This window comes from Silurus aristotelis, assembly GCF_946808225.1.
Source record: "Silurus aristotelis genome assembly, chromosome: 3".
NCBI classification, from domain to species: domain Eukaryota; kingdom Metazoa; phylum Chordata; class Actinopteri; order Siluriformes; family Siluridae; genus Silurus; species Silurus aristotelis.
The window spans coordinates 34,016,772-34,028,368 of record NC_139576.1 but is presented as its reverse complement, the minus strand read 5'-3'; the positions used below and the strand labels follow the sequence as shown (position 1 = coordinate 34,028,368).

The 11,597-nt window shown below is 40.6% G+C and overlaps 1 protein-coding gene across 6 annotated transcripts in view; it reads left to right on the top strand.

The window, feature by feature from the left end:
- epb41l5 (erythrocyte membrane protein band 4.1 like 5) overlaps positions 1–11,597 on the top strand; it is a 42,731-nt gene that overhangs the window by 14,172 nt on the left and 16,962 nt on the right. For 3 of the 6 annotated variants that reach the window (XM_083537732.1, XM_083537730.1, XM_083537729.1), the window contains exons 7-16: positions 538–590; positions 2,777–2,897; positions 4,599–4,686; positions 4,776–4,864; positions 4,962–5,031; positions 7,523–7,692; positions 8,085–8,191; positions 8,326–8,350; positions 9,824–9,863; positions 10,783–10,889. In XM_083537732.1, coding sequence (XP_083393858.1) covers positions 538–590; positions 2,777–2,897; positions 4,599–4,686; positions 4,776–4,864; positions 4,962–5,031; positions 7,523–7,692; positions 8,085–8,191; positions 8,326–8,350; positions 9,824–9,863; positions 10,783–10,889 — 870 coding nt within the window. Of the gene's footprint in view, positions 1–537; positions 591–2,776; positions 2,898–4,598; positions 4,687–4,775; positions 4,865–4,961; positions 5,032–7,522; positions 7,693–8,084; positions 8,192–8,325; positions 8,351–9,823; positions 9,864–10,773; positions 10,890–11,597 lie in introns of all 6 variants that reach the window. The other 3 variants (XM_083537728.1, XM_083537727.1, XM_083537731.1) reach the window with 1 other exon arrangement.

Here is an 11,597-nt window from a genome sequence, read left to right as displayed (position 1 = left end):
TCCCATACTTATGATATTTAACTCGCAGTGGAGAGGAATTAAGAAATCTAAGAAACAAGAATGTGTTTCCGTTTGTGCTCTAGAGCAGTGGTCCTCAACCCCTGGTCTGTGGGTCAATTGGTACCGGGGTGCAAAGAGAGCATACATAACTTACATTATTTCCGTTTTATTTATTATCTGATTCTGAACGATGTTTTATTTTGGAAAATTAGATTCCTTTCATCCATCCATCCAATCTATCCATCTTTTCCCTTTCCATCCATCCATCCATCCATCCCCTTTCTATTCATCCATCCATCCATCCCTCCCCTTTCTATCCATCGATCGATCAATCAAATCCATCCAATCCAATCGCATGGTACTAATCTCTCACTCGAACAGAGAAGTTCAGTGCATTCAAACAACCATCTTTACAATTATTGGATCACGTGAGACGCACTGACCGACCGACCTCATAAAACGTGTTGATTTTGTTGATGCATGTTGAAAAAATGTATTGAATAGAGCTAACAAACCCCGTGTCCTGATTAAACCTAGGTTAGACTGCCCCTTCGATACGGCTGTGGAGCTGGCAGCCTTCTCTCTGCAGGGTAAGTTCAGCCAGGAAACTCTGAATTCCTTTCGCTGAGGAACGTAAGAATCCGAATGTGTGGCATTTTCAAAAAAAACAACAAAAAAAAAAACAACAGGGTAATGAAGTACACAAACTTTTCTGCATTGGGGTCAATTTTCAGTTCTCACAGATTTCCTTTTTTGCATTTTACACCAAGGCCTTCATTGGTGTCCCACCTGAATCAATCCAACTCCTAATACTATCATTATCATGCCCTGGCTGTAGAAAGCATCAATATTATACAGAAACGCAGCATAACAGAGCGCCGCATCACAGACAAGAATCTTATACAGTGAAAACGAATGGCGTGACCAAAACGAGAAACCCAATGAACACAAAGTCTCATTTCACTGCAGCCACAGCTGCACCATCATCTCTAGCACAAGCATCTCAAAACATCTCTAGCGACTGCGTTTTCCGTGCATTCATGTCCGGCTTTTCTTGAAAAGTTCGTCTTGTAAATGGTTGTGTTGGTACAGTAATTTATCGCCATGTCGCGGTTCAGGTTTAGCGGTTTCACTGAATTTTGTTAGTTATTTTCATTATTTTTGCGGTAAAATAAGCATTTTCTAGCCTAAGAAATTCAGAAGACTTGTAATGCTCTTCTTGGGTATGCAGTACATTCATTTAATCCTCCATCATCATTAGTACTGCACACGTAATTCATCATCATCTTCATCATTCAAAGTAAAGCCTTAAGATATACAGGTATTCTGTACTGTATACATATTAGGTTGCCACTTTGTGGATTTTCACCTCCTCTGTCAGCCATCGTGAAATCAAAGAACAGATACTTAATCCACAGGGATATATTTGAACTTGTGCAGCTCAGAGTCTGACTTAGCGTGTGCTCTGACCATCCAATCAACGGTTGTAAATGCGTCCGAGTGACCGAATTGCAGTTGGATTGGATAAAGAAACAAGCAGTGTAGATTTTAATAGTTTCTGCTGGTCTTCTGGCAGTTCAAGCTGTGACCTCATCAACAGCCAGAAGCCCCAAACAAAACTGTCAGTTGTTCAAAACAGGAATTAAAGGTATACTAATGCACTTGGATCCAGCAGTAGATCCATTCCAGGGTTTTTCCTTCCCCCGAAAACGTTGCACCAGTGTCCAGAGTCGCTCACTCACTTTTTTTCCTATCATTTCATGCAGCTCATGTGCAAAGGCTTCGCTCCCAAGCGTGCGATCTACGTGGGAACAGAGCACGTGGCTTCTATAATCCTCTTTACTATGCGGTGTAGGAGTGTCCTCGCTGGCACCAGGAGCTGTGTACAGTGTCGAGCGAATTCGACAGACCCTCAGCTTTCCCTCGCTCTGAAACGCTTTGCCTTTGCTGTCCGGTGGGACGCCGGACACACAACGAAGCCCATATTGCTCATTTGTCGACTCCAGCAGGGTAGAGTAGTGTCATTACCGAGGATTAACTGCTGAACCAGGGCAGTAAGACTCCACTGAGGAATGTCTTGAAGCAAGTCAGCAGTTTTACACTTGAAGAATGGGGCGTTCTCAATACGGGGTGAAATTTGCATTTCCTATCTCCATCTTTCGTTCTCGTTCGCCATTTTTTTGTTTGTTCGCCAGCTTGTTGGAGCAGGGTTGGGAGAAAGGGGGGGCCCCCTAATCCAGACCCCAACCCTCATCCAGGACATGGACACATTCACGTACTGTACTATGGCTGTCCAAAATCACTCCTTATTCTCGGATTTTTGGGGAAAAAAAATGTGATCCCCCTGCAGAAAAATGCAAATCCTATACTTTATTGCTTCTACATTAGAACTACTACACGTTTAATAAATATATTTTAACTAAATTCTATTCATTAGTCAATTTATTTTTGAGGATTTAATATTTTTGTTGTTTCAAGGTCCCCTGGTGGTCTAGTGGTTAAGATGCAGCGCTCCCACCGCTGCGACCCGGGTTCGATTCCCGGTCAGGGAACCATCCCCAGCCACTCTTAGTGCCGGTCCCAAGCCCGGATAAATTGGGGAGGGTTGCGTTAGGAAGGGCATCCAGCGTAAAACATGTGCCAAATCAAACGTGCGGAGGATCCGCTGTGGCGACCCCTAACAGGAGAAGCCGAAAAGAAAGTTTTTAATATTTTTGTTGTTTCAAATTGTAAAATTTTGTTGTTAAAAAACCTTTGACCTCTCGACTGCTTTCAGCCGAGTTGGGCGACTGCGACCCTGCAGAACACGGCCTCGACCTGGTGTCAGAGTTCCGCTTTGCACCAGAGCAGACGGAAGAGATGGAGGTGGCCACCTACAACGCCTGGAAAGAGTGCAGGTAACTGTGGGCGGGGTTCACTATGTGGACCTAAAAATATATATTGGGCATCCCGACAGGAAATGGGAAGCAGATAAAGGAAGTTAACTGACGTCCTTTATCTCTTCGGATTATACCTGTATCGTCCCTGCCTGCTCTCCTGGGGAACAGTTAAACCCTGTGGGTTCCAATGCAGAAGTGTGTAAATCTGCACCAGGTGTGGATGTTGGATGCTACCGGTTGTGCCGTTATTTTCTGTACGCAACATACGTTTCAACCACTGGTTTAAAAGGACACAATTAAACTAATTGAGGAAATAATCATTACTGACTAGAATTAATTATAAACAAGCTACTAAATTGAATTGTTTTAATACTGGTCAAAAATAAGGAATTGTCGTCATAATTGAATTGTGTGGACATTAGGGGTGTAACGGAACCGAAAGTTTGCGGTCCCCGGTTTTTTCACGTTCCTGTTCAATTTCGGTAAGTTAGCTGGAAACATAAAACCGCTCGAATTTAATTTAATTTAACTTAAATGTATACTTTTTTTTTTTTTTATTTGTGTTTATTAATACTTGTAATCATCAATATTGGAATAGTTCAGATTTTTTTTTATACAATTTTAAATAAAATGCCTGGTTGGTTAAATAATGTTATAATATTTGAGAAAAATTAAATAAATCAAAATTTTTTTTTTTTTTTTTAGTAAGCTTTTAAATTTGCGCAAAATAAATTGCGTAAATAAAATGAAACGTAAAAAAAAAAATTCAATAGTTTATATTTGTCAGACCCCCCTTTTTTTTTTTTTTATTTTTTTTTTTAATTTTTTTTACATTTAATATTGATTTTTCTTACGATATTATCTACTCAACCGTTATCTACTCAATACTTCATTCCTTCCATCTTTCATTCACTCCTATGTGGATTTGCAAGGATTTTTCTCCTTTTAAGAGAAATTCTTAAAGCTATATATAAAACGCAGTAGCGCTAGTTCTATGGATTTAAGAAATGTATCCTGCATGTCACTATGTTTGTGACCAATCAAAAATCTTGAATTCATATCGCAAATGTTAGCCGCTAGCAACTTCCTAGCCATATAGTGCGTTTGTTGTGTTCTCTTATCAATTCAATCCTCTGGTGAAACGTTGTGTGTAAGGCGCCGATGTGTAAAATGCATCAGTAAACACGTTCGGGTTGCCTAATAGAGCTTAACCCCTTCTAGCTGTGTCTGTTCATGAGTGTCAAGGCTGGTTTCCTTTCGAATCCGAGAACATGGTGTTGAGATGCGAAGGGAAAAATAAGGAAAATCTATAATATACAGTAGAAAGAGTTTCCCAGTTGCCACACATTTGTTTCAAAGATGTGATGTGTATGCGGTAAACGTGTGAATTTCGAACGCGATCAAGCTCGTAGGATTCACGTTAAAACTTAAAGCGAGAGCCGTCCCATCGCACAAGGTCCCAGGTTATTCAAAAGTCGGAAGAAAAACAATCTCCCAACCTCATTCCTCCTATCTGAGGTAAAAAGAAGGAATCGGTACAATGTGAACATGACACAGCTAGACGCTTGAATTAAAGTATCCTGTTCAGATGCTTTCTTCCAAAAGGACATGGTTTTGCTCTCATTTCCGACCATGTCAGATGGTCAGTCAGGTCAGAAAGCCTTTGTGAGTCTGTAGATAAGAGACGAAATTTCTTTACTGGGTCTCGTTATCTTGCAGGGGCCAGATGCCTGCGCAGGCTGAGATAAACTACCTGAACAAGGCCAAGTGGCTGGAGATGTATGGGGTTGACATGCACATGGTTAAGGTGAGCATGATGCAGACGTGTGGGTACGGAAACGCAAAAAAAAAAACCCCACAATTTTAAGTGTGGATTTTTGTTCATTTTACTTTCAGGCCAGAGATGGAAATGAGTACAGTTTAGGACTGACCCCCACCGGCGTGCTCGTGTTTGAGGGTGAAACCAAGATCGGCCTGTTCTTTTGGTAAGAGGACAGTATAATATGGTATAGTCAGATCTTCATTTATTCAAGCATTAAATGTATTTGTGTGTGTGCGTTTGTTTCCTCTCATCTCATTCAGGCCCAAAATCACACGGTTAGACTTTAAAAAGAGCAAGCTGACCCTGGTTGTGGTGGAAGACGATGAACAGGTAATTCAGAACACCAGAAAAACAGAACTTCATGTTCCTTTTACAGCCTCTTAGAAACACACTCCCATTTATCCTGTCTGCCTGGCACGGTTGCCGGGTCTTCGGCTTAACCGTTCGTTGTGCGTAATTCCGGGGGGCTCTTACCTACGTGCTGTCCACTTTATCACGATCCACTCCCTCACATGATAAAATGCAGATCTGCTTAGGGAGAGTTTTCATGGCTTCCTGTGCTGTCGATCAACATTAGGAAGTAAACAGAGATATTATGTATAATATTTTAGTTCAAGTTAGTCGAAATATCCCCCTTTTACGAGGTGGTTCTGGGTTTCCGATCGAAAGGTTGAGTGTTCAAGTCCCGGAATCTCCAATCTGCCCTCATTTGGGGCCCTTGAGCAAGGCCCTTATCTCTCTGTGATCCAGGGGGCGCTGTATCATGGCTCTGACCCCAGTTTCCTAACATTGCTGGGATATAGAAAAAGAATTTCACTGCTCTAAAGTCCACATTTTTCCATTCATTGTTTATTTGGTGCTTTGCCGCTGTCTGTGCCCTTGACCTTTTTCATCGAGATCGGTGGGTGTCACAAAATGCAAATGTTGAGAGTTTGCGCTTTACTGAGTGATTTTTAAATGAGGCTCGTTCTTCGGAATCCATACCGGTTCCGTGTTCGGTTGCTTTGATTGTAGGTGTGGTGAAATCGCATGTAAAGAATACAGCCATCGTTTTTGTTTAGCGTATTAATGATATACAGTATATCCCATGGGTTGCTGTTTTTTGTGCGTATATATGTGTATATATATATATATATATATATATATATATATATATATATATATATATATATATATATATATATATATATATAATTATATATGTGTGTGTGTGCGTAGGGTTGCATCCCTGCTCCTTAGTGGATAGATGCCTGACTGATGTTGGCTCATTTCCATCAGGAGTTAATTAAACACTGCCCTCCCTGAGGCATGTCTGGCATCTGGAGCACTTAGCTCTCTCTAAAGCAGTGAACATAAAGAGCTGTCCGTCACCACACGGGTCCCGAGAGACTCTCTATCGCACACCCAAACCGACTGCTTTAACTCGGCCCGTTGTGATTTAAGCTCCGGTAATGCGAGACCAAAAGATGATCTTTTTTCCGACCTTGTGATTCATTCCAGAGCGGTTCAATAGGATTCAGCTGCGGCGACTGCACAGGGCGTTCCGTGATTATAAGTGACAGTCCGGGAAGATGTTTGCTTTCTAAATAACACTGTATGCTTTGGGCCATTGTCCCGATGTATGGTGAAGTTGTTGACGATCAGCCGCAGTCCAGACAGAATTGCATGGTGTTGAAGTATTAAATGGTAGCCATGTTTTTTCAGTATTTCTTTCACCTGGAATAAGTCTCCAACCTTCCCTGTTCCAGAAATCTCGACTTGACCGTCTACAGAACATTGTTCACAAGAAGTGGTGTATCCAAATGTTTACCAGACACCGACTGCAAAACTTTACTCTAATGAATAATAGACCCAATGACATCATCGCAGTTCCTTAGGAAGTGACATCCGTCTTCTTCTCTTCATCTCTCGTCATTTTCTCTCTCTACAACAGTCGGATTAATACACTTTATCCCAAAGGTGTTCAGTGGTTTTGAGGTCAGGGCTCTTCATGCAAATACATTCTATACAGCTGTGCACTTCCAGGTGTGCGAAGATTGAAAGATGATTTACTTAACTATATGTACAAACATTTAGGGACATCATGTGCTTTTCATCCCATTCAGTTCTCATTTGCTGTTATATTGTTATGTTGCCTCCACTTTTCTTAAGATGTTCCGCTATGTTTTGCGGTGATTTATCCTCATTCAGCCACAAGGGCTTGTGTGGGGTGAGGAGACATGTGGTTGCGGTCAGCACTTCAGATCATCCCAAAAAGGGTTGCTAACGAATCCAGAGACGTCCTATACAATCGTGTGCCTCCATCTATGCGGGATCAGTTTGCGAAAGAACTTCGTCCTTATAGTGTAGCTCATGCCTTTACTGAGTATGTTATGAAATATAGCAAAAAAAAAAACTTATGACGTAAAAGGGAAAAAAAAAGGAAAATTTCAGTTTTATCGACTAAAAAATTATTTTTTTTCCTATGAAACAGCACTGATTGTTTTGTTTTTTTTATTCTTTTTATTATTATAAATTTTTTGTTGTTGGGTTTTAAAATTTTATTTATTTTTTTTTTTTTTTGTAATTTTATTTTTGTTTGTGTCATTTTATTTTTTATTTTTTTTTTATTGTTTTTTTTTTTATTATTATTATTAATTTTTTTTTATTTTATTGGGGTTTTTTATGGTTTTTTTTTTTTGGGGGGGGGGGAGTCTGCAATTTAATTTTTCATTTTTTTTTTGTACATTTTTTTGGGGTGTTTTTTTATTGTTTTTTTTATTTTATTTTTTTTTTGTTATTTTTTATAATTTTTATTTTTTTGTCTCTTTCTTTCTTACAGGGCAAAGAGCAGGAGCACACATTCGTATTTCGCATGGACCACCCCAAGGCCTGTAAGCACTTGTGGAAGTGTGCAGTGGAGCATCATGCTTTCTTCAGGCTGCGTGGCCCCGTCCAGAAAGGCTCCTCCCAATCAGCGTTCATTCGCATGGGCTCCCGTTTTAGATACAGGTACCGGAGTCGTTTTCTAGCACATGACTGCTCGTTCCATTGCCGTTGCAGTTCTAAGTCGTGTCTCTGCCAGCAGCTCTGCTAATATATACTTTATATACAGTATATAATATAAGGATCTTAGTTTGTTTCTTTATCTGTGGGATGAGCAATTTATTTAAAAATTTTTTCCCAGACCCACATGTCTGTGTTTTTGTCTGTGGAATCTTATCTCCAGCCGCCAACGCTTTGACGTTCTCCAGTTAAACCTCTCACTGGGAGAACTGTTTTTACTTCTTCGTCTCTTCTATAATTCTATATTTCTATGTATTTGCCGGAACCTAATAAATATATTCGGTCTTTGTGTATCGTTTTTGTTTGCTACTAATGAGCTTTTTGTTATCGTTTGGCAGCGGAAAGACCGAATACCAGACTACGAAATCTAGCAAAGCTCGGCGCTCGGCTACTTTCGAGAGACGTCCCAGCCGTCGCTACTCCAGAAGAACTATGCAGAACAGAGGTTCAAATCGAAAAGCTTCGATTTTTGGAAGATTTTGCCCAAAATGTTTATATTGTATAATGTTGATTTTGTTCTTTCTTTCTTTCTTTCTTTCCTTTTTTTTTTTTTTTTTTTTTTTTTTTTTTTTTTAAAAGGTCCCTTTGTTCACAAATCCCTAGAGTAAGTATTTTTGTGGTGATCAGCTGTGATGAATCAAAGGCGTGTGTGTGTGTGTGTGTGTGTGTGTGTGTGTGTGTGTGTGTGTGTGTGTGTGTGTGTGTGTGTGTGTGTGTGTGGCTGCAGGACTTCATTATGAGATGTTTGCTTTAGAATGTATTATCACATTGCAGGGGTTTAGTCGGTTCAGCTGAGGTCAATTGGGGGGAAAAAATAAACATAGTATTTAAGTATTTTGTGTGTGTGTGTGTGTGTGTGTGTGTGTGTGTGTGTGTGTGTGTGTGTGTGTGTGAGCGTGAGCGAGAACCTGCACATGTAGTCTCTCTTTCATTTTTTTGAGGTGTATGATATAAAAGCATTTGTAACAGAAGAACTTTGGTGTCGGTATATTTACCCCAAGCACGAGCAGTTGAGGAAACTTCGCTGCATTCCTCAAGCATGAGCTCATACCGAGCAGATCGTTTCTCCTAATGGTTTGAATCCTCACTAAGCCCTGTTTTACTATTCTACTGACTCACGGGGCACAGGGCAAACACAGACAGGGAGAACTTTCAGGAAATGCTTACAGACGAGAGCTGGTCCAGGTGTTGGGTCAAAATATAATGTATCACGAGACTACATCGTGCATTTGATATTTTGTTCAACAATATATGGAAAAAAGTTCATGGACATTTGACTAGAAGATCCATATGTGCAGTCCATTCCACATTTAATGGTCATTTGCCGTTATAATAACCTCCATTTCTTCAGGAAGATGTTTCACTAGATTCTGGAGTGTGCTTGTGGACATTTGGGATCATCAGCCACAAGGGGATTAGTAAAGTCAGGTACTGATGTAGGTGAGGTGAGGAGGCCTAAGATGCAGTCAGCATTCATCCTAAAGATGTTCAATACGGTGAAGGTCAGAGCTCTAGCAGGCCACTGAAGATCTTCTACTCCAACTCTTGTAAAGAATATGTCTATGGACCCGGCATTGTGCACAGGTGCGTTGTCATGCTGGAACAGGTCTCACGTCTCCTAGAAAACGTTATTCTACCGTATTCTTGGACATCCTTTACGACCGTCTGCCTTTAACTTTGTGCTAACAGTTTTGGAAAGAACCACAAATGGCTGGAAAAGTCAGGTGTCCCAACACTTGGTGCACTTTTTGTCCGACTTGTGTTATTCGCTAAACACTGTTTTAGTGAGTCATTGAGCGAACAGTAGAACGCTCATCTTAGAAGGACAAAAAGTACAGGACGTTTTGCCTTCCGTCGAGATCTCCGTGACGACGAATGCAGAAATGTGACTGCTCTGGCGATAAGGGTAAAAAAGTGTGTTATCTTTGCAAATGACTCAGACAGGGGAGTGTGTGTACGGGTGCTATCGCATTACCCGATCACAAGGTCAGTCTCAAGCGCTCATCGCCAGCTCATAAAACGTCTCATCATTCGTCTCAAAATAACACGAGTAATGTTTGATCTCATCTTTCTCCAGGAACCAGAATAATGGAGTAAACCCCAGTCAGGAGACGAAGGTAGTAAATCTTTACTTCGACCGAAATTGCTTTTCATACTATACACAGCATCCTGCTTGTGCTACTGTGTATTGTTCTTTACACTCTTGTATAATTGTTTGGTGTTGCCAGATGAAACTAGATCCACCCTCCACCCCTTTTTTTGTTTTGTTTTACGTTTTGAACAAAATGTGTACAATCTGGCAACCCATAGCTGATTTGTGTTTTTCTTTGAAATGTTAACTAACGCATACCTCAAGTGCACGAGTGTATTACGTGAAGTGACTTTTTTTGTGTTTAGTAAACAAGGTACTTTTTTGTATCCCAGTGTGTTCAGGGTTTGTGCAAGTTTTTTTTTTTTTTTTAATAGTTTTGATCCCTCACTGAGTCTCAGCTCTGTAGATTCAACGTTTATATGCCTGACTTGTTTTCTGAGAGACACAGGCCTCTTCCTTTTGATTCTATGCAACAAATTCGGACTTTTAAACTGTATGAAGATTCACTTTGACCCAACAAATAGGTCAATGTAGAGATTTGTCAATGAAAAATCCTCCCTTAGCATAAATAACAGCTTTACACACTCTTGATATCCAGACAGTGAGTTTTAGCAAAGGTTCAGCTGAATTGCTTTCCGGTGCTTCTTTTATAACTTCTTTCTGAACGTGATCCACTTCATCCCAGAGCGGTTCAATAGGATTTAGGTGCGTTGATTGGGCAGGCCGTTCCATGATCAATGACACTCCAGGAGACTGTTTGCTTTCTAAAAAAACGTATGTCTTGTTGTATACAGTAAACCGCAGACAGAATTGCATGGTGTTGAAGTATGGAATGGAAGCCATGTTGGATCAGTATTCCTTTTTACCTGGAATAAATCTCCAACCATTCGGAATCATTTGGTTGTCCTTTGTGCGCTTTCCTTTTTCCGGAACAGCATGTCCAGCCTGCGTGGCCCGGAACGTCTGCCGTCTCCCAGCCCTTGGCGCAGGGTCCGTTGTCCATTGAAGCTCTCTCCAGGAGTCCTGGAAGCAGCCAATCAGGGAAGAGAAGGTAAGCTTGATGCAGTTTTGAATGCAATAATGCAAGATCGCCTTGAGCCGTACATGCAGTGTGTGTGTGTGTGTGTATGGTGGTGATGGTACAGTGTCAAGGGGACAAAAGCTCTTGCTGCTTTGCTCTTCTTTTTCTGAATTTCTTCACCATGTTTCGTATGCCGGTTTTGTCTCTGCTAAGGCTGTTTGAAGGATCTCTGTGCGATGAAAAGCTTTGCTTTAAGCACCTTGGAATATTGCAAATATATGAGCTTAAACCATTGTATTAAAGGGAAGAGTGGATACATATTTTCTCTGTTATGAAAGTTTGATCCGACTTTTTTTTCATTTTTATTTAATATCCTGCTGTTTCTTTAGTTTTTTTGTTTTTTCTTTTCACTTTTATTGTTCTAGTATGATGTTCTGAAATGGCCTTTTCATAAGTTAAGGTATGTACTCTTTAGTTCTAAAGCTCTGGCTGTAAATATCGGTTGATTTTATTATGTTCTTATGGACGGGCTTTCCCGATCGGCTTGGGTTTCAGCACTGCACACTCGCTCGTTCCGCTTTTACAATCAGTCCAACCAGATGGACAGGGAAAAAATTCTGTTGGATGTGCAGAATTCTGAAGGGTGATTTTTATGTCTGATTCGATCTATTCTTCTTTCGTCCTGTCTCTCGCAAGCCTTTGGGCGCTTTCTGATCCAATCAGCTTTCTTCTTTACCT